General features: G+C 40.2%; 1 protein-coding gene across 8 annotated transcripts in view; it reads left to right on the top strand.

Annotated features, from left to right (window-relative positions):
* Nucleotides 1-23,609, top strand: part of myom2a (myomesin 2a) — a 58,419-nt gene that overhangs the window by 17,393 nt on the left and 17,417 nt on the right. For 3 of the 8 annotated variants that reach the window (XM_071504983.1, XM_071504985.1, XM_071504984.1), the window contains exons 6-14: nt 15,395-15,487; nt 16,099-16,234; nt 17,480-17,634; nt 18,441-18,533; nt 20,867-20,955; nt 21,047-21,085; nt 21,630-21,794; nt 21,922-22,083; nt 23,059-23,200. In XM_071504983.1, the coding sequence (XP_071361084.1) occupies nt 15,395-15,487; nt 16,099-16,234; nt 17,480-17,634; nt 18,441-18,533; nt 20,867-20,955; nt 21,047-21,085; nt 21,630-21,794; nt 21,922-22,083; nt 23,059-23,200 (1,074 nt within the window). Of the gene's footprint in view, nt 1-2,466; nt 2,606-11,875; nt 12,046-12,971; nt 13,101-15,394; nt 15,488-16,098; nt 16,235-17,479; nt 17,635-18,440; nt 18,534-20,866; nt 20,956-21,046; nt 21,086-21,629; nt 21,795-21,921; nt 22,084-23,058; nt 23,201-23,609 lie in introns of those variants that run through there. The other 5 variants (XM_071504988.1, XM_071504990.1, XM_071504986.1 and 2 more) reach the window with 3 other exon arrangements.

The raw sequence follows: 23,609 nt of genomic DNA, 5'->3' as shown, positions 1-23,609 counted from the left end.
AGTAGTAGTAGGAGTAGGAGTAGGAGTAGGAGTAGAGTATCAACTAAGTCTGAGTGGGAGTCAGAGCCCACACATCTATAGAATGCAACATTGCCTCCTATTGTTCATATTCATTTAGAGGAACTTGTACAAGGCTTTGCCTAGAGTTGAAGTTGGACTAAACCACTCAATGTAGCAAAGCAGATATTTTGCTTTGCTCGTCTGGGAAGGCTTGCTGGGCTTTTGCATGGACAGGACAAATATCAAAATTACTTTGCAGACTATTGAATAAGCTTTTAAACTGTCGAAAGACACTTACATGGATTTCTTTTGCTGAAATTTTATGGAAACTCAACTGAGTGTAGTTTTCCTTTGTATTTTTGTATTAGAATGACATGGTGACTGACCCTATGTATAAAATGCGTAAATTCTGATGCATTTTTAGTTACTGTACTATATGAGCTGACATCATCAGACCTTAGCCGTGATTTCATTTACTCATTTTTTCTTTGAGACACACACAGGGATTAGATTAACTGTTACGACACTGCAGGTTACAGGAGATGTTATTGCACTGGTTGTCCTGTCCATCATGTCTCTTATAATTTATAACTGCTGTAACTCTAGCTCTCAAATGTTTATCAGTTTTAATTATCACCACAGCTTCAACTCTGCCCTTTGCTTGATCCCTTCCAACCTCATGTAGTCGCACAAACCTGAGGCTATTTATAATGTGAGAGAAGGCAGGGGACAGTGCCCCCCAAGCCTCCCCCTCTCCATGGGCCTCGTCCAGGCCTCAGCATGTCTGACAGGCTCTTATTTCTGTGCACAGGCACTGTTTACTAACAAGGACAAGCCAAGCTAGGCAACATATAGGCCCAGTGTGGAGAACCTCTTGACTTTGACCAGTGTGACTTTAAGAGCTGTTCTCTATTGGTGATTTTTAAAAAAATATTTTTTTTTAATATATATTTTTAAACATTTTCTCATATTTTAAAATGTATAGTTTTTACTGATAGGCACTGCAGACTTTTTTACATCTAATGGAAGACTGACTTCATCTTATTATCTTAAAGTTAAATTACACTGCAACTTTTGTACATACTAAAGTATGTCAGAATAACACACAAAGGAATAGTTAAACCTCCTCTTAGACGTCCAAGTTGCCGATCTTAAATTCAGCAAAATGAACAAGGCACACTCCTGATTGTAATGTAATGCCGTTAGTATGTTTCTAATGTCTGGCATAAGCCACAGCTGATAACAGGCCAATCATCAGACTGGCAATCATAAATATTTAATACTTTGCAAAAGGTTGTTATATACGCCTGTGGGTCAATAAATTGCCCCCCATTAAATTAAAATCAGAGGTTTTGGTCTGGCAGTGGTTGTATGTTATGAGTTGAATACGGCATGTGATCAGGCCGTTTGAACTGTTTGGCCCTGGGGCTAAAACAATAGTGATCTACTGAGTCCAAATCCAGAGCACAAAGAGGCTTATGTCACATAACAGACCTGATGATTTTAACACATCAGCACATTTTTTTTAAACAGATACAGGATACATCAGGATGCACTTTAACACCTTTACAGTATAGGTAGACTGTATATAACTCAACATGAGGACAAAACTGTTAAAGAGCAGCACTGTTAGAAATATCTGAGGGATTCACTTTCATCTGATTCAATTTTTTCATCCCTGTGAAGTTGCAACTTTCACAAAACAGGGACATCCATCCTTTGTCATTGTCATATATCTAACACACAGTTTATTGTATAATGAGCCAAGAAATAGAAGCCACAGCCCGACTGCTCAGGATGTGGAACAAATTATTTGAGTTGACTTGTATGGTCGCTTTAAGGTGGAAATTTTGGAGTTTTTTTTTAAAACTCTTTTAATTGTAATGATACTTTTTTATTTTTGTGTTTTACTGTAATATGATCTGTTTGCACTGTTTGCTCTATTTTTCTAAATATGAATTTAAACAAGATGATTATATCTGTACAGATCAGTTTTTGTACAATCCAGCTGTCAATGGGCTAATTGTGTGACAGATCAGTGATGGGCTCAGGAGGTTTGTCGTCCGTGGTTCGATCTCCAGCTGTCGAAGTTGGTTGTTAAGACTAGAAAAGTGCGATATAAATTCAGTCCATTCCTTAAGTTACACGAGTAACAGATGTTGATCAGTGACAGGTAATTCAATATTTAACTTGCAGTTGAATATTTCAACCAGAGATAAGTAGCCACACCTAAAACAAATAATCTAAACTCTCCCTGATTTGTTCTAGTGTCCTCAAATGCCTGATTTTCCTCTCATCTCACTGAAACTCGGCTGTGAAGTGCATTGAGATTTGAATTATCAAAAGGAGTTTTCAGATTATATTGGTGCACTTTATTAAAATAGTGTAATGAGCATATATGTTCAGTTAGAATGATGATGTGTTTCTGCCTGGAGACTCTTCATGTAACTGTACCTGATCCATCAGGGATGGACCTGACGAAGGTGGGCAGCATCTTGACGGTGGCGGTGGGGTTTGTGTCCCGGTCGAGCCCGTTCTCCATCTCCCGGCGGAACCGGTTCATGATGTCCTTCAGCGTCTCATCCGAGAAACGCATGGAGTACAGGTACTTATCAATCTGAGGAACAGGCACAGGACACAAACGCAGGGTGTCAGGAAGTGTAAAAAAAAAATTTACATAACATTAAAGCACAGCAACAGACACAGTTGAGGAGTTCAGGTAACTTCTACAATAAACAAATAAACAACGGCTACAATTTTAACAGGTCAAACACAGATAAATGAGTCTGTAAGGTATAATAAACTGCAGGTAACCATAGCAACATGACTGATGTTTCATGCTGTGTTACAGGTTAACTCATCAGACAGCTAACTAACCTTTCAGTTAAAACGTAAACACCAATGACGATTTAAACGGCGTCTCCTCTTTCTTCCTTTGCTATATCAGTGTGGTATCAATGCTGCACCGCACTGTGACGTGTCCTGACATAAAAAATAATCAACTTTGGATTCTTTCCTCCTTTATTTTCAAATGTCAGGACATGTTAGATTGTGTTACCGCTTCCTCTACAAATTGCACAGGAGACATGTTGGGAGATTGGACACTGAGGTTGAGTGGTAGTTAAAATGTCAATAAATTGATTCACTTTACACAAAGCCCCATATGTTGTGGAACAGAGCCTGAACCAGGGCACCTCAACCTCCTGAGCCATGACTGTGTTGTAGAAAACACCGAAATGTGTCACAACACTGGTAAATTATTGCAGTACAGCACAAGGTGGAGATATTTTCATTTTGTCTCATGACTGTTTACAGTCTTTTATAGAATATTATATCAGTAAATGCAGCAACATAATAAGTTTGTTTAAAATTTGTTATAATACAGTGGATGCATCTAATTAATGGGAGGTTTGTTAGGGGGGATTTTCAGTGGACACTCACTGTTATTGTTACATAATCACACAGCACATGCCATGAGGCACACCACAGTTCAGAAATCTCTTCTGTGCCATGACACACAGTCCACACATTTGTTTCTCATCAGGCGTCTCTGTGTAGCATTACTATTATTAGCCTCTCTGAAAGGCCGTGTGATGTAAGGTACAATAACATTGCAGAGTATTTGATATAATTGGATGATTTCCAGCAGAAAATCACATATTTTTCTGTTTCTGTCATTTACTTTTAGCCTTTTATTCATTTTGTCTTTTTACTTTTCCTCTTACATCACATTTCCTTAAAAAAAGCCAATATCACATAAATTCTCCATCAGCTTATTCTAACAATAAATTGCAGCTATGTGATGCCAACAAACCCAAGACATAGTGTTATTTGTGGCTACAGTTATGGAGATTTTCTGTTTGTGTAAAGCATAATTTTTTTATACATTATCCCTAAATTTAGCCAGACATTGTTATTCTGTTTGGAAACGACAAAGTTCTGTGTGTTTGAATGTAGCTCAGCTGTTCAGAGTTTGAAACGTTTTGTGATGCTGCAAATTCTGCATTTTTTACTACAACCGCTCCTCTGTGACTGACAGAAAGTCATTTTGTCTTCTGCTAAATTTGACTACATTTCTTAATATGGTACTGAGCGTAACAGTCTTGTCCAGGATTTACACGGTTGGCGAACTTTCATTCTTTCTAAGAATGTTTTCGTGCCTAGAGGGACTCTGCCAAGTTGCAATGCCCTACTTCATCAGAGGCACGTGCAATTACTGCACTGTGACATCATGCATGACATCATGACTCTCCCCCTCACTCTCCATCTCTGCCGACTCCCCCCCCTGGGAATATCTTACTGGTCTGTCATCCCATCCAGTGGCAAATTGAACCCAAGGTCAGTTTCTTTGGATGGCCATGGGCTGTAATCCAGCTCAGATTTCACTGATGGCAACGTCTGTGCTCTGCTAATGAGTTTATGTCGTCTTTGCCAGAGGTAATAAAAGAATGATGGAGTAAAGAGAGAAGAGAGGACCCAGGAGAGAGCAACCGTGAAAAAGAGTAATAATGAGTGAGTGAAGAAAGCAATGAGGGAGGGACAATATCTCGGAGCTCACGACTTTTCCCAACAGCCGCTCACAGACACCTGTCTGCTTCAGACGCCCTGGTAACCAGCGCTCCGGAAACACCCGATAATGAAGGTCTGTCTGCAGCACATCACCATGGTCACTGACCACAGCCCTTGTCAAGGACATTCATGTCAAACACTGCTAACCCCTGAGAAAACTAAAATAGAATCATATCCAAATTAGAGTTCATCATGGCCTCCTTCTCTGCTCCCCAAATGCTGCATCCTCCTCTCCCAGCTTGATACGCCCCACAGGCTAAATGCTGACATGCAGCTACCGTTAACCGGCGTCCATGGCTGTCCACCAGGCTGCTGTCACATTACACGACTCTCCAGTCCAACACAAAAGGACCAGTGTGGCAGTTTAAAGCTGTTTTCACTCACCTTTTTGAGCTGATCATCCTTCAACTCGGTGAAGTAGTAGGCCAGAAGCTGAGCCGCTATCATCCTGCCTGCACGTCCGCCAGGAGCTGTCAGCGACTATGAGGTGGTTAGAGAGTAAAGAAGGAGGGAAGGGAAGGCTGCCGTCTGTACTTTCCTGTCCCCCCACGCTGATCCCTCTTTATCCTGAAGTGGAGGAGGAAGCGGGCCTGAGCTGAGCACCGTGGCAAGGCAAGGTTAAAAGGAAAAAGTCTGGTGAAACAAGAGTGCAGCAGCGGCCGTGCCTGCTAGTCTGCGACAGGCATACACTCACAGCCTCGCACACACTTAAACACACACACAAACACACACAGAGGCTGGGTTTGCCCTTGTCTCCTCCCTCTGAGCTGCTAGCTCCCTGTTAGCTCTGGGGAGATGCAACAGCTCTGCTCTTGAGTGGTGGTTCATGCTATGCCCTGCCCCCACTGAGCACTCTGATTGGCTGAGCTGGGGATGTGAAGGCGAGGGGGTAGAGGAGGGGGCTTCTCCTACAGCAGCAGGGGAGGGAAGGGGAGAGAAGGGAGGAGGGGTTGACTGTGAGCTGAAGGAGGAAGCTGCATCTGCATGATAACCTGCCGCTCTCCCAGCAGCAAGCAAAGCCGGAGATCTCCCCCAGCCAGCACGTCTCTCACGTCGCCACGGCACCCAGATGTGGACGTGCAGAGGGGCAGGGCAACCACACGATGATGTCATCATTTCTCTTCCTGCTGCATCACACTCAGCATCAGCTACTGGCTGCAAAGCATCAGATGCAGGCTGCAATACCCAACCATCTCCTCACAGCTTTATACATATTACAGTCAAAGAAACAGACTCGTGACAGTTTCTTATCTCCTACAACAGCCCCACCTCCCACAGAAAGATACCCACAGCCATGCTGGCAACTCGCATACCAGCCTTTAATTGCTTGAAAATTTACTTGAAAACTGTAGTGTCCAAACTAACAAGTATCTCATCGTGCATGACTGGACATGGATATTCATTCCTGACCTTGGGAAGGCTTCCTTTTGTATGATAATTTGGGTAAACTATCCACAGCATGTACTCTGTAACCCGCTGATTTTTTTTATTTAAAAAGACGTATGAATAATAACACAAAGAACAAAAAGTGAGGAGCTCCTGAGTTCAAATCTCAAAAGAACCTCCAGCACACAATGTCCCCAGCCTAGAGGAAACTACACATAACACGCAGTGTAGAGACTCCCCTTTATTTCCACTCCACAAACGCACAAATACACAAACCTCTTAGGTAACACTAAATGTTCCTGAATTAAATGTAGTAAGATTTTATACAAGCAAAAAAGGATCCTCAATATTCACAGAATGAAAAAAATTTAGTAAATACACTTCCGTTGCTTAGTTTCTGATTGTTGTTTTCAATGACAGCCCACACAACAAAAACATGAAGGGAAACAATCTTTTCTTTCTTCCCAGTTTGACAGTTTTCTTGTATTATTTCCTCTAATGATGCTAAAGTATTAATTTCTTGTATACTATGTACTACTATCCCAACAGTAGTACAGAAAGTGTACTTTATTGTAGTAGTTTTCATATATGTTGGTAAACACATTACAACGCTGGTTTTCTGTTCTTCCAGCAAGTTAATTATATTCATTTGCAGCTCCAGGTGTATATCAGCGAATGATTGGAAAGGTCGTACAAAACCTAGTGGAGCTCTTGGCCTTCACAACTGAGAATGAGTAGAAAAAGAGAAAGATTTTATTACACTTTTTAGTTCTGATTTTCCATCTACTGTCAGTGGCAGAGTCAGTGGCAGAGTTCCCCCCCCCCCCCCCGCAGCTCGGTTACGTCAACACGCTCTGCGTAAAATGGCCCATGTCTGCTGACTCAGTGACGTACAAAGCCTCTGACGTCCCTCTTTTTCCCCCCCTGAACTACTGTGATTTAGGACTTCCCTCCTTGATTCCCCTTTATCCTGCCCACAACCCCTCCTCCTCTGCCCCATCTTCTGCAACCACGAGTCACTGAGTGCATGAATGAAAAGAACGGCCTTCCTGTGCTGTCTTTCCCCTGCCTGTCCTACAAAAAGCAGCTCAAAAAGGAGAGGGCGAGAGAGGGAGAGAGAGGAGGGAGGGCTTAGCATTTATTCACTCCCCTCCAAGGCAGAATATCCTGCCTGGTGTCATGGCTGCTTCAGGGTGACCTTCATTTGTGTTGTCATGTCATTGTCCCTGCTGACACAGAGACTGCTGACATACAAACCCAATACACCCTCATACTAAACATTTTGTCAATAAAATCACTGCATTGATGCTAGAACAGGGCTTTAAAGAGAAGTATGCATTTGGAAAAGAAACAAAGTCAAATTGAGGGCTTAAAACTTAAAACTTAAAAACTGAGTGACTATAATTCTAAACCTGCATAGTGTATAAATTGAAAATTTTATTGTAGTTTATTTAGTTTTTCTGTTAATGTGGAAATGTGGTGTCTTACAACCAAATTATCTGGTTTTAGAGTGCATAGGAGTAAAAGGAAGAAAACAGTAACAGTCAGATTAGTCATAAATTTTAATTTATGTCACTGCTTGAAATTCCCATTAGTGACACTACAGTTCCTGATACAGAAAGTGACTTAAAAGTTGTGTAAAAAGCAAGAAACCTTCACTTTGAGTTCACACCCCAAATGTTGACTTTTGCATTATTCAGATCAGCTCCATCACTTATAACTTCCTGACATTCTCTCTCATTTATTTAACTAATTTCTGAACACTCTGAGGTTTTCTGGTCTGTACATTTATTTATTTGAACTGATTTCAGTGAATTTTGAAAGAAAGTTCAGCTGTAAGTGGTGCTAGAGGAAAGACAGTGGGGTCACTGAAAACAGGAGTTCATTCTCTATGAATATTTGTTGTGTACTTGTGGAAAATCTGGCCCTGATGGTGGCACTAGAACAGGTCAGGGAGTCTTCCTCTGGGAAATGTAAATATTAACAAATTTAGTGAAAATCAAGCCAATCGATTTCAGGACTAAAATGTTGTCAAGGAAAAGTTTTGGCGTGACAGTATTTGCCAAAGGAAAGGTCGAGGGGTCACAAAAATTATTTGTTATCATCCTCTGGGGTCCATGAATATCTGAACCACATACCATGAAAATCAGGTCAGTAGCTGATTATATGTGTTGCCTATGATCAAAGTGTTGGACAAATGAACAGATCAAATTATGAACACCACCATCCTAACGTCAAACTGCAGCTGGGACAAAGACAAATTTTTGACCTGTTCGTGAATAACTGTCTATTGGAATTTCTCTTCGTTAGTTGAGTCACAGACAAAATACTGTAGAAAAACCAAAAAAATCTACATGCATTTTGTCTAAAAGTCTAAAAGTGAATGTTGCTTTGCAGTGAGGAGGCCCCACAAACTTGTGAACTTCTCGATCATCTCATTATCATGCTCCAATAATCTCTTTTATTCCCACTACAAACACACTGAGCACTGGGGCCAGAGAGAGGAATGAGGCTCCAATCCAGCAGGAGACACACACACACACACACACACACACACACACACACACACACACACACACACACACACACACACACACACACACACACACACACACACACACTCACTCTTGTACTTCTATCTTTGAGAGGACATGTTAACATATTGCATTCCCTTGCCCCACACCCTAACCTTAACCATTACAACTGAATGTCTAACCTCAGCCTGTACCGTCACTCCAACCTAAACCTAATGTGAACCTTAAAGCAAAGTATTGACCCTCAAACAGGGTGAGAAAGTGAGGACCAGCTGAAATGTCCTCCCTCAGATAGGAAAATAAAAACACATGGAGAACTGGCATAAATACAGTTGATGGATTAAATGGTGGGAGAAAAAAAATCAGTTGAAGTTCATAATGTTTGGTTTTGTCATGCTTCTCAGAAAAGGGACCCACGAGCACAGGAGGCAGATGTGAAGTCAAAGAGTCTTTATTGAGAAAACAAGGTTACAAATAAGCAGACAAACAAAGTATAAAAGGTCAGGCTGGAGAAAAATCCTAGAAACACAGGCAAGGTCAAAAACATGATCACGATCAAAAAAAAGTCAAAGAACTAGAAAGCTAAGGTACTTTGCACAAATGCAATCTGGCAGAGAGCAATAAATAAACTAGGAGGCTGATGAGGGAATGTGGAACAGGTGAGGGGGGAGAGGGAGCAGGTCAGGTGATTCTAGTGGCGGGAAAGGCAGGCAGATGGGAGTAGTAGGGTCTGAAATGACAGCTGAATTAGGACATGTACGCACAAACAGCTGGACTGAACAAATGAAAAGAATGAATGAGCAGACTGACACTCAGAACCATGACAGGGTTTCAGGTCAGATGTGTTGTTCCAGCTTAATTATCATTTTTCAGAGCACAGGTCATGATGTTGAGTAAAATCCTGTTAAATGTATTTTAGTTGGTGAGAATCTGCTTTTTCCTCTTTGTTAATGTAGTTTCCCTGTGTTTGACATTGTATGTTGTGATGATTAGTGAGCATCTTCTGTGAGCCCTGCAGTTAACGTAAGCCTGAGAGATTCATTTGAAAATGTTGAATATAAATATATATTTTGGATAAAATATCTGCCAGTTTAAAAACTTGGAAATGTTTGTTCTCTGTCATTTAAACAGTCGATAAAGCTTCAGTTCCTGAATTGTTTATATTTTAATCATATTTTAAATGTTTCTGTTTTTGCTACTTTTTCTCTAAGAGTTCTGATGTTTTAATCCTGGTATTCTGCTGTAATAAATAAATATTTATTATTATACATATGATATTGGACCCTCATAATTATGATAATAATTAGCTTAGTAGAGATTCCAGTTTCCTCTCATCTTCATTCCTCTTGTCATCTTTAAATAAACAGACACCAGGTGGCAGCATTTAACCAAGAATAACTCCAAACTGAATGTGGCTTTAAAGGGACATTACACCAATTTTTCATATGATAATCAGTTTACTAGTCATGGCTAAAACCCTGGAGGAAACCCTGTAGCAAACTGGGGATGTGGAGAAACACATGAGCATTTACTAGGGAGATGGTCTATTAAAAGATGCTTGAGTTGCATTATGGGACATGTAGGATCCAGTGTTTTTGGAGTTTGACATACCAGAGTCTAAAAGTCAGGATGTCTCAGCCTCATCAGTTTTGACCAGACTTTGACCGAGTCTCTAAACTATACGGGGGGTGATACTGGGAGTATCTTTTTAAAAGGCTGATTGTTAGAGGTCTCTTGAAATTTAATTTGAGGACATCTTTGATTTTTTTCTTGCATTACTGCATGTGACTATATTTTACCATTTGATACACAGTGAATATCTGCCATGTAAGTCTGCCGGGAAGACCCCTGTAACATAGGGCGCACACTAGCCATAAACATGTCATTAGCTCTGTTTCTTATTTTATTTGTTTATTAGGACAATATGAGGACATAAGTAGAGGTCATGTACAGAGAGGTACATGACTTCAAACAACATACACCAGACTTCAGAGGAAAAAAATCAAATTCATACTTAATGCTTTGCCTCAAAATTGGGTTCTTCTCTGGCCGGTGCTCCATCCCTCCACCAAGGTCTTTCTGTGTGATCCTGCTGACAAACAAACACATGTAAAAGCATAACCTCCTCAGCAGAGGTAACAAGCTGTGGTTTGTTCTTATATCTGCACTTATATAAATGCAGGAGGAGGATGCTGATCTGGAGTCAGTTCATCAGCACCTTTGCAGTAGATGCCAGTACAATAGTCATAAACATAGTCTCAGTCAGTCTTTCTTTCTTAGAGTTACCTAAGTTATTTTTAACATTGTTTCTCCCCATATTCTGTCTCATGATTCTACCTAAACCTTCCCAAACAGTTTCTCACAAAATGTATATAAAATAAGTAAAATGTATTTTTAGGCTAAAACTAACCTCCTTTATTCTCCTTCATTCACCTTTCCAGTCCTTACATGTCAAAAATTAAGAGTATTGGCACCATCACGACTTCTTGATACCTCCACTGGGAGTTGCTGAAATTTGAAATTTCTAAATCCTACCCCGTAAGAAGGACATGTAATATCTTTTGAGAGTTTATTAAGTTTGTATTGTATATGCATGTATTTTGATAAAGAATAGCTTATACATGTCAGCAAAGTTGCAGACCAGTGTCCTCTAAACAGAAAGGGGGAGGTGACCTTTATAGTGGAGCCGAGGGAAACAACTGCAGGTCATCTGGGCAATAAAGGCAAGGCCTCCTACGTCTTCGGAGTTCACTGTGATGTTTTGTGTCACATGAGAGTTTCATTAACTCTGCCTCATAAGAAGATTTTCTTCTCAGTATCTTCAGTTATTTTTTAAATAGACCAGTGTGAATATAAATAGCTGCAGGGGCTCTTGTACAGTAAGAATTGGGGGTATCACTGTAATGGAGGAGCTGCTGTTAAAAATAGCCTGACTGCTGTCCACAAGTGTTGAGCCAAGGAGGAGAGGCTGTTTCGAGAAACCTAAAAAGGTCTCATAAGGCTTTCAGCATCGGGATCTGCCAGCAAATGATCTCAAAACACCTTTGTTGCTGTTGCATGAATGAACATTTTTGATAATTGAAGGTGAGATGCTTCTTCATAATCTCATTAGAAGTCTTGCTATCAATAATGTGAAGACTAGCAACATGCCATTTTAAAACTGATCTTACAATTTCTAAAATGAAATATTGAGTGAAAATATTTCATTTAAAAATCTCGGCTTCGTGAATGTTTATAGAAATTCAAATATTTCCCTGATCTTTCACTTAAAGTTTAAATAATCCTTAAATCTGGTAAATGTAGTGGATGAAACATACCTCAAAATACCTTAATAAATTTGGAGGTACAGATGCTTACTCTTCATCTCCAAAGTGCAGAATGAGAACAAAATTTGGGGGTAAATGCTATATATAGTCTTAAGTGCCTCCATACATGGGGTGGAAGGGGAACAGCATTCCTCCTGTGAGAGGGTAATATTTTTGTTACCATCAGCAAGTGCTTCCCAAGCGGCATCAGGCTGGTTTGCCACCGCTTTGCGCTGTTTTAATCTCTTGGGGTAAGTCACTTTTCTTAATATTTGCTCAGAAATAGGCTGATTTTAATGGAGGAATAACTTGAAAAATGAAGTTCAGAGTAGGAAGAGAAGTTATCAGCTGTCAAGCGTGAGAGAAATGTGTTGCTGTAATAAATGGCTGTAGATAATCTGTCTCCTGTGTCGGGGAAACAGCAGCAGCCTGTTGTAATCTCCCTGAGCAGTACTTCCTTACATACCAGGGCATTAAGGGGTTGCTGACCCTCTTTTCCTAATTTGTGTCAGGCAAATAGACTAAGATGCGAACTGTTGTGTTATGTTGAAATAACTGATTATATAGGATGGAAGCATAATTAGACTGAGGTTTGGATTTGAAAGCCGGTTTAGATGTTAGTCTGGTTTAATTTAAAATAGCCTGTACTCTCCAATCAGTCCCATTTCCTAGATGATGGTTTTAATGAAATATTGTGAAGGCTGTGCACTGCTGGTAATGACTCTATTTCTTTCATTACTCCAATCATGGAATAGGCAGACTGCTGCAAGCTATTCATAGCTGAGCTGTGTGAGGCTGTAAGGTGAAACATTTGAAGTGCTGAGCTCTGACAGTGAGTTGGAGCTGTCCTGATGCCTCCTAAATGTTGGACTTTTAACTGTGAGATAAATATGTTTAGTGATATTCATGAATTCTTTAAATATCAGTGCATTAGCAGTGGTGATTTAATATGTATAATATGAATGCACCTCTAGAGGAGCAACACGAGAGATTGTTCTGAGGCATGATTGCAATGAAACTGTTTATGCATTCACAGCACATCTAATACAGTAATTGTGTATCACAGAGACTTCACAATGGCTGCAGTAGCTGTATGGTGAAGGAAAGACATATTGACATTGCTAACATGGCTAACACACGTCTGGTCTCCTCCCCTCCCCCTGGTGCTCTTGGCCAGGTCTCCTTGAAGTGTTCCAGTCATGGCTTCCAAAGAAATACCTTGGTATAAGAAGAAGCGTGTGAGCCAAGTCAAAAGTGATTATGCTTATCAACACACTAAATATGTTGTCAAGCAGCACACAGAAAGGTATGAAGGTGCAGTTCACCTACAATTTTGGAAAGTACGGCTTTTGCGGCTTTGCCAGGTGGAGCACATAGAGCTGCTGCTGCGGGGGTGTAGAGTATCTGACAGTGGGTGCTGATTGTCCTGCTGCATATGTGTCTGCTTCCTAGCTGACTGTCCATTTGTCTTCTGATGTTGGATTTTAAGATGCGCAGATTCTTAGAAAAGATCAGCCCATTACTTAATAACTAAGTGATGAACGCTAATGACTAAAGTACTTAATCTTTAATCACTGAGGTGCAGTAAATTCACAGTTGACTCCTAAATGACTGTATAAGATTTGATGAGCAGTGACTCAAACCTCAGGTCCAAACTGTCTCCTAAACAGCAGCCAACAAGACCCCCTGTCAACAAAACTGTTGGATTCACTGGTTTTACCTTTTTTACCTTAGTTTACCTTGGGTTTACAGCATCATTGACCATATAGTTCAACAAGCTCTGAAACAGTGCAACACGTTTCTCAGAGGCGTCAGAGCCCATACGTCCAATTTCTGACTAGCCCAGAAAACAGATTCAGTGGCATCTTTGAGTTACCGTGTTGTAAAGCTGCACGTCTGTGTGCGAAGTTGCCTACATCAGTGTTTCTCGTCAGAAAGCGTTGCATCATTTTTAATGCCTTAAAACTGTGTGAGTTCATGTACCTGAAGATTGAGATGAGTTTACGCTTGAAGGGAAAGAATTAGAGGCAATCCAGACTTATGTAGCTACTCACATAACTCACGTTACTTAAATGAGTTTCAGCTAATTGTTTTTACATATAAAATCACTTCTGGAATATAGATATGGTTCTCTGTATTCTGATGTTTGGTTCTTCATCTGCCATATAGTTGGAGGTAAAAGATGGCACATGTTAAAATTAAGGCATCTAGGAAATACTATGAGAACCATGTTCAAAGTACAAGGTGCAAAGTTAGGAAAAAAACACAAAAAAACAAAACACAAAAGCATACAAGAATATATGCTCTGTGTGCACAGTCTTGTCATATTTAACAATGTCCACCAGTGAGTTAATTCCAAGCTTTACTTTTTGTAATCCCTTTTCACCGTGAGGGCCAAAGGTCAGGACTACAGAAGGTGATATTGCTCCCGATGCTCTGCAGCTTCAGCCGGCAGATCTTGCTTTGTTTTGTTGTATGTTCACAACAGAAACCTGTAGTTACACTTTTTGCAAAGTTTGAGATGCAAGTCAAAGGCTGTGCTAGCTTTGTTGTCACTGGTGATGAGATGAGGACAGGACCTAAAACTGACTCAAGACCCAGACCTGAGCTACCACAAGTTCTGATCACTGGGTCATCCTGTAGCCAGCTGCCATGTTGTCATGTAGCCACCGCCGTAAGTCAGAGGGCACATGCCACTCCCATGAACCTGACCTACATCTGAGGCCAGTGATCAGAGCTGTGGAAGTTTTCCATCAGAGTGATTGGAGAAGAAAAACTTTTTATTTTATTAATTTTATACAGAACACGTCAGATGTTTTTTTTTTTTGTTCAACCACTTTGGATCAAGTCCAATGCGAAATTTCCTTATTTGTATCAGACACTAACCTCTGTCAAACTTTTTACAATGGTTTTGGCTTCAGACCCATTAAAAGTGTTTGCGCTGTGTAACCCAAAAAGTTTATATCCAACCGGTCGAGGCAGACGGCCGCCCACCCTGAGCCCGGTTCTGTTGGATGTTTCTTCCTGTTAAAAGGGAGTTTTTCCTCCCCCCTGTCGCCAAGCGCTTGCTCGTTGTGGGAACTGTTGGGTTTTTTTCTCTGTAACAAAGTAAGGTCTTGACCTTACCCTGTAAAGTGCCTTGAGATAATGTATATTATGATTTGGCGCTATACAAATAAAATTGAATTGAATTGAATATATAAAATTTCATGTCTCATACTTAAATAGTATAGGATTACATTATATTGTGAATGCAAGGGAGGGAAATGGATCCGACAACAGGTACAGAGTTCAGAGTACAGGATCCACAAAAATAGTCTAAAAGTTTAAATAGATTGGGTCAATATTCTTTCCATCCATTTTAAATGAAATTATATTAACATGACATGATGTTACTGACAAGTAGGCCTTCATTTGTGAGAATTTGGTGCCATTTTGTACCATTAGACTTTAAACTCAACCAAAACTTTAGCTGGACCTTTTGTTTTTAGGGGATCTTATAACAGCAACTGCTTCTGCAAAAACTAAAACCAAAAGTCCATCATGGTGGGATTTTCTTTTAATGGCTATTTCATAATGATGGACTTCTCCCCTCAACAGGAAATCAAGCTCTAAATCGGTGAGCCAGGTACAGGCCCAGGCCACAGAGGCTATGGCGGAACCAGCCTATACCATACCGGTGTTCCGGCAGAGGTGAGTTCGTATGCTGTCATATGTCAGGCTATTTTAGGCATAAGGTAATGCTGAACCAAAGTCTCAGCTAACCCCACGCAAGACAGCACATTCTCCAGTGTTACTAGTTAATTATGATGAATTTTTTTGAATTGTCAAGTGTTGAATTAGGAGTTGTAGAGCTGTTATGAGTGTGTCTCCAGTATGTTAAACACACTGCTGAGCTGATAATTTAACACTCAGTGTTAATTTAAACTGTTACTTTTGCCATGCAGCGAGAGTATCACTGATCAGACACACAAAATTAATTCTCTGCCTGTAAGTGAAGTTTTATCGGACATGTCAGGTTCAATTTGCTCAGCATTTAACAGTGAGAAGGGGAAGAAATGAAAACTCCTCTGTGGATGATGAACAATGCCTCATAAATTAATTTAGTGCCAATAAAATGCAAACAAACTGTTAACTGTGTTCCAAATAGAAAGTGTGTCCACTTGGAGTCCACAATGAAATATTTACTATATCTACTTTCTGGCTGACACCCAGTGACTCCAAAGTCAAGTATCTTAATCCCATTTGTTTAACTTGCTGATTCCAAGATTAGTGGTAGATTAATATGGTTTATGTGTCATTAGGACTGCTGAGGAGACTGAGGAGTACCAGAGAGTGTCTGCAAATGTTGGGAAAGGACTGGCTGTTATTCAGGAGGAGCTTCACAGGATGAGGATGGCTACTAAGGCTCAAGTGGAGAGTCTTGAGATCGAGAGAGAGGTAAGGAGCCAAGTGAACAACATTTCAGCAGTTAACACTGTTGTGTGGTACTGCACTTACTGATTTTGTAGTGTTTTGATTGTTTTATTCAATGTTATATGCAAACTAAAACTAAACATTGGATTTATTTAATTATCTTACTTATCCCAGCCAAAGTTAAAACAATCCTCATGTAGCATCCTTAGCACAGTGTCCCAGCAAGTTGATATCAGTGCCTTAAATTACAAAGATCAGATAATTACAGATTACAGAACATTTTATATCACAGATATGCAGATGATACTCTACTGCTAATTTTCCTTTTATCAGGACAGTATATTTCTGTTGACACTGCATCAGCACACTAACCAGAGCAATGAGTGATCAAAATATTCTCCAGCTCAAAAGGTACAAAATAGAGTTAAGAATATAAAATAAATGTTGTCTCCTCCTCAATAAAACCCTTTAAAAAATACACCTCATTGAGGATGTTTCTGCTCGAGGCTTTAAAACAGAACTAACCATTCTTGCACTACCCTTTAGGGCATTTACAGAACAGTAATCTAATTGTCTACAGGTCTTGTTTAACAAATAGATAAGGGTGTATTTCTAATGCATTTTAAAGATATGAATCCTCTGGACCTGGTCATCTGGAACTGGTTTGCATGGTCTTCCTAGAGCGAGAAAAGAAGTCTGAAGTTCTGTTTCTGCAACTTAGTTTCCTCCCACGTCTGATGCACCTTAACTTTGACTGCCTTTAGGTTACTCTTTAATGTTGTCATTACAGTGTCTCATTTCTTTCACATATGATAATCCTGTGATGGCAGATGTTAGACTCTCTTCATCAACCTATTAACACAATAAACAAATTTAAAGATGAATCTAACTGGGATTTTCTATAGATATCGCAAATATATCATTATCAAGAATTATTTTGGCCATGATAATAGTGTAATTAATATCTGTTTATTTATGACAGCTCAAATCTGAATGGTGCTATAAATATGAATGTTTCTTGCCCTGCTTCATCGAGCAGATGTAAGAAGACAGACGAATGATGCTGAAGTTAAAAGCTGCCTGCAGCGCTAACTGCTGCCTGCTGACCTCACCTCTCTAATCCTTCTGGTCTGGGCAGATTGTTGAAAGGATGTCAGTTGGGAAATGTTGAGGATGACAACATGCTGTTATAATGATGTCCTCTTTTCATAGAAACTGTTTGTCTGTGTATTAATCATACATGGTAAATGCTATGTTTACTGTCTCCAGGTGAAGGGCAGGATGACCAAGAGGTTGGATTTGTTGGACGAAATCCCCAAGATGCCGGACTTTCTGGTGGCCCTGCGGCCCCACACCGTGTGGGAGAAGACTCCCGTCAAACTCTTCTGCACTGTGGAGGGAAACCCGAGGCCCATCGTCAAATGGTCAGAATATTCACATCTTACTGTAGTGGGTTGAGAGCCCTTTCCAGACATGCCCGCCTTTATATTAAACTAACTCCACTTTAACATGTCGTGAAATGTCACAGTGGTAGTTTTACAAGGTTGGACCAAACCTTTCACAACATCTAACAAATCTAACATAATACAAGTGAACTGAAGGCCACGAGATTAAAGTAAAAACTGCAGAACATGCAGTGAGAGACAGAGGAAGGAACATGCATCTTAATTTTCCTTCTGAGATAACTGTAGTAATATGTTGTAATTATATATAATCATTAAGCTGCATCTTCTCATATCAGATCAGTCTTTAAAAAGGCCACCTGTCAAATAATGTCCTGTTGTTTAATGAAATGCACCAGATAACATGTCCAATTATCCTTACCTGTTTATTATGATCCAGCCAATGTTGTATTTTATTTACTTTTATAATTATTTTAAATCGACTTTTCATTTTAGGCAAATGTAACTGTGTGTCTTGACATTTAAGGTTAATCTTAGTTGTTTTATATTATGCAGGGAACAAGTTTAGAATTGATCCTTTTATCTCCAACAAAAACATTTGTTAGCATTGTTAGCATTCTTTTAATCCTTTCAATACCAATCTACAATGTTCAGCATACCTTCCCAGCAGCCGGCACCTTGTAAATATCTGCTGCTATTTAAGTCCACAGCACATTTGGCTTTATTGTTGTGTGGATTAATAGAGAGGCATGTATCCCCATACTAAGTGACAGCATGCAGGTATGAAACACACGGAGAAGGAATCACCGACTGCTGGTTTTTGGCAGGTATAAAGGAGGAGTGCCAGTCGACCCACTGAACGCCCCAGGAAAGTACAAGATTGAAAGCAAGTATGGAGTCCACAGTTTGATTATAAGCAGGTACGTCACACCCTCAACGCAATTTCAACTGAAACATCCACAGTGACAGTTGTTTTATTTGAGGAGTTTCTAAACAAATTACAGTATTAACTGAAGGTCAGTGTTAATTTTTCTCCAAATTAGAGACAAATCAAGTCATGTCAACATTTTGTAAACTATGAGCTTGATTTATTAACTGCTCTTTCAAAGAAATACTTGCAATTTTCTTAAATTAGCCTTTGTTAAAATAGGCTAATTTTTAAGTTTTTACTTGAGATGCAGCAAACGTAAAACCTAAATTCCACACTGCAACAAATCGGTTTCTTTCCTCAGAGTGAGATGCCAGTGGCAAGAAATTTTCAGGGGACATTTTGAAACCATAGATATATTAAAGGAGCTGGATACCAGACTGACAGATGGCGCCCAGTCACCAAAATGAAAATATGGGGGGAAAAAAAGTTTCTAGCCTCTGGGTTTGGTTTCACTGTACATGTGTCTTAGTGTTTCTCCTGCTGGCCTCACCTGCATGTTCCCTCCTGGGCCCTTTACACTGGGACGCACATAAAGGCTCTGTTACACATACTGGTTTTTAAAGTCACAATACAAAGAGTACTAATGTTTATAATGGTGGTCTGTAGTACTGAAAGTGGCCTCTGTGCCAAATTGGCAGCAACATATCCAGCTCTTTCAATGCACCCATGTTTGACTTTATGCTACTGCTGGAGCAACACATGCATCATCCTGCAGCTTTGTCTCACGGAGCTTTACATTACACAAAAAGCATGGAACCTTAGGATTTGTAAAATATGAAGGAATCTGTGGTAGAAGAGGGAAATCAGGAGAGAAAAAAACAGAGGGATTAGTAGCAGGATTGCAAAGCTTAAGAATTTCCTCTGTGACACGTGTAAACTTTTAATTTTTAGCACTTCACCTTGATATTGGTGTCAGAAAATAAAAGACAGTTGAGTAGCAAGGGAGACAGAGTGAGAGGAGGGTGAGATTGAGGGTTAGGGCTCAGCCTGCTGGCCTGTTCGTCATCTTCAAGACTCCTCAGCTGTTCGTGTTGAAGTGCTGACCTTTGCGTCATTCGAGCCATGAATTCCTCCCACTGCGCTCTTGCCCTTCCCTCTCCCTCCCTCTCTCCTTATCTCTTTCTCTCTCTGTGGCAATGAACCGCCCCTCCGTCATTACAGGGCCAGTGAGGCAGCTGACATTAATGTGTCCAACTCCGTCAAAACTAAGAATTTCCTCATTTAAAGTGCATAAGTGAAAAGCTCTGTTAGCAGAAGAGCACAGACTCGGTTCATGTCCCCCACAGCTGAGAAAATGGATCACCTTTAAAATAGTTTGGTCCAGGGTGAAGGTCACATTTCTTCCTTCTATTCTCACCCTCAGACTCTTCTTTGGTTGCTGTCACAAGTGCGCTGCTGCCGTAGTGCAACTTCTTTTCAGCGCACTCCCAACAAGTGAGGTCACTTTTCAAAAGAGGCCGTACGCGATGTCTTCCGCTGTAACAAGGAGTTCACAGATGACCTCGGAGAACAACTGTAGTGTTACTGAGGAAAGAAAGAGCTTAACTGCACATGGAGCAGTACATTCCACTCTGTGTCACGCTGCCAAGACCTTAAGATGGGCTCAATTTTCACCTGGTTCTTTCCTCTCTTGATCAAATCCTTTTTGTCTGTCGAGTTAAATGTGGATATGCCACATATCACAATTACATAATGTCCATTGGGATGTTTCAAAATCCTTTATCTCCCTCCAACCTTTACACTGACAGTTTTCTTTGTTAACAGAAGTAAGTGTTTTATCTTTTGTATCCCCTGGGAGAAGTTCCCATGAGCCATTGTACCAGCATGACAGAGGTCGTTTTCTTAGAATATGGTCAGAAAGTATCAGTGTAATATTACAGTGTTTAAAATGCTGCTGGGACACAACCTGGGGTCTGATGCCTGGTCACCTGGGCGAGGGTGACTGATGTTGAAAGACTCAAAACACCTGATGACCCCAGGTCACATCACTGATAATGTATCCCAGCATCAGTGTTTATTCAGCCTTAAAATCAAGCTTTCCCTTTATGTTTCTCCTAAAGTAACTTTTATTTTGGAAAATATTTATATATTACATGTCGTTTATACTGAGATCTAACCTACAGCTGCTTGTTTTTAAGGCTGCACCTTCCCATTTAATGGAAATATTCAGTTTTGGAAAATTGGCCTGTTTCTATTAAAACCTGTAATTTTGAGACAGTTATTTATTTGTATTAAAACTGTGTTTAAAACTATATGAAATATATCTTAACGTGTTTAATTACATTACATATTGAGATGTTTCCATGCTGTCTGCTCTTGTAGGTGTGTGGTGAGAGACACTGCTGAGTACAGTGCTGTGGCAACCAACCAGCATGGTACAGCCACCAGCAAGGCTATGGTTACTGTGAAGAGTAAGTTATTCTCTTATTCCGACACAGTCTCATTAAGACGGTATCCATCTGTCGTGTTTCTCTCTGTAATCATGAATTCTTTTCTGCCCAGGACCATCAGGAGCTGCGGAGTCCTGCCAGCTTGGTCTAGGTGAGAGGAACAGAGGGAGTCATAACCAAGGGTTTAGCTGGAGGGTGGCGGGGGGTGTTTTTAATTTTTGGTTGGAATCAGGCCCAGACACAAACCAGTGTCACATGGGATCACTTGGCTGCAAGTAGCAGTGCATGTGAGGGGCCTGATAAGCAGTGGAAACTATTGTGAGGAGCTGTTGTCCTTGTTCAAGACCCAGACAGCGTAAAAACAAGAGGAACACGTGCTCACATTGAATAGTTCAGAATCTGATGATCCAAATAAACATCCATGTAATGTATTAGTAATTAGTAGAGTGGAATAATGATCAAATTAGACAAATAATACCACAATGAATTCATTTATGCTCTAAACAGATCACAATGTGGTATTGTTTTCACCTGTAACAGCAGAGATCATTTAAAAACTCTAAAATACATCATTTGAGATCCACAGTATCATTCTCAATCATTCTGAATACCTGACGGCTTCCTGATAAAGGTCACTTTTGAAAAGATTACAGTTTTTTGTTTGATATTTTACTTCTGGTTCCCCCGCTCTCCAGTGCCCCATCTGACTGAGATCCATGCCAGTAAGCTGGAGGTCAGCCTGCTCGACCGCTTCCCAGTCTCCTTCGGTGTGGAGGGCAGCTCCATCAGTCTGGTGTCTACCATGGTGGTCGTCCCTGACCTCCCCAACGTACCACCCCTCGCCCAGTGGTACAGAGACGGTAAGGCATTCATGTATTCATTCATTCTTTCATTCATTCATCTGTGGAGCTGGTGTGTGTGTAGTGTAGTAATCGTTACTATTTTTAATTATTTATTTAATTTCCCTCCTCACTGTTCCCTCCATAGATAAACTGCTGAAACCAAGTAAGCTGGTGGAGATGGCGGTGGGAGGAAGTGCAGCCCGTCTGACACTGCCCCACCTGGCCAAGGACGACGAGGGCCTCTACACCCTCCGCATCTTCACAAAGGATGGCACCGCCGAACATAGTGCCTACCTGTTTGTCTCAGGTTGGACACAACTTCCTGCATCATGTGGTGTTTTCACATCAGTAAATCATCACCATATTGATTTTACAGATCAGTATAATTAGGTCATGTTCTGTATTTAACCTGCTGGATTATTTTACTGTGGAAACAGATTTTGAAAGCACAAAACAGGAACCTCAGTTTGTTTAGAATAAAAACAAGCAGTGATCACCTGAGCAAATAGTGGTATCACCAGTCTATCATCTAATGTAAATTCACTATCATACAGGTCATTTGATTTGACAGGTGATTTTTGGAAGGCACTAGAACATAAAGGAAAATTAGCTTTTAGCAATATCTGGTCCAACAGATGTTTTGTGCATTGTGCAATTTTAAATCCAAATCACGTGGAACAACTATAGCACAGCATGTCATTAGAAAGATAATGTAAATTTGGTCTGTTTATATTACTGCCGACAAACAGCTGTATGGATAAATCTTTTTTAAATTTTCAAATCTTAACCTTTTGCAAATGTCGCATCACTATCACTCAGCACGTAAATGACTCATAAAGTCAATAAGGACTCACTCAGTTCCCACCAAACCTGATCACAGAATGTGCCTCAACATGACAAAATTACAGATAAATGTCTTTATAACGACATCACAGTACCTACTATTAGTCAGAATATCTACAGTTCTCAAGTATAAAATATTTGGTTTGAGTTATGATGTAAATTAAAAGACACAAAATAAGGAACAAATAAATAGACATCGAAGAGGTGTGAAGAAATAGAAACAAAAGATTAAAATCTATTGTGCTGACAGAAAAAACATGAATTAAAAAAAATGAAAAGAGGTGCAGTAATATTTTATTTCCTCTAATTTGTGTATTCCGTCTTCACCTCTTTAAGCTCATGTTTCCATCTATTTAACTCTGAGAATTTATTTTCCATAGCACCAAATGATGTTTGTTCCCTCCTTCCCATCTCATGTCCTTATTTTCTTGCTTCCTAGATGCCGCTCCCTCTGCAGCCGGGGCCCCTGGTGCACCAATGAGCGTAAAGGCATATGACATCAACTCGGACTACGTTCTGGTTGCCTGGAAACCCCCCAACACCGTCAACGAGGCGCCAATCACTGGATACTTTGTGGACCGGTCAGTCTGCACCCTGAAACCTCCTCAGCCTTTCTTTTTATAAACTGGAGTTGGCACATTAACATGAATACAGTCAAATTACACCGCACACCGCCAAGGAAATGACTAAAAGTACGATCTGATGTCACAGTATGGATTTAAAGCTGCAGTGATCAATATTTTATTTCCTTAACTTTAGATCAAATGAGTCAATGAGTCAGTTTGTAAACTGAATGATTGATGATGAACTATTGCTTGGACAAAAGACATCTGTCTTGTCACCTTGGGCTTTCAGAGACATTTTCTCTTTCTCTTTGACATTTCATAGACTATAATTATCAGTCAGTTCACCAAAGAAGTGATGACAGATGAATTCATAATAAAAATAATTGTAGGGTGCAGCCCAATCGCAACTTTTGTTAGGGGATTT

Source organism: Trachinotus anak, unplaced genomic scaffold (genome assembly GCF_046630095.1).
Source record: "Trachinotus anak isolate AG129_WGS33_773 ecotype Australia unplaced genomic scaffold, CSIRO_AGI_Tana_v1 ptg000019l, whole genome shotgun sequence".
Classification (NCBI taxonomy): Eukaryota; Metazoa; Chordata; class Actinopteri; order Carangiformes; family Carangidae; genus Trachinotus; species Trachinotus anak.
The sequence above is the reverse complement of the archived record's forward strand: the minus strand, read 5'-3'. Positions and strand labels throughout refer to the sequence as shown.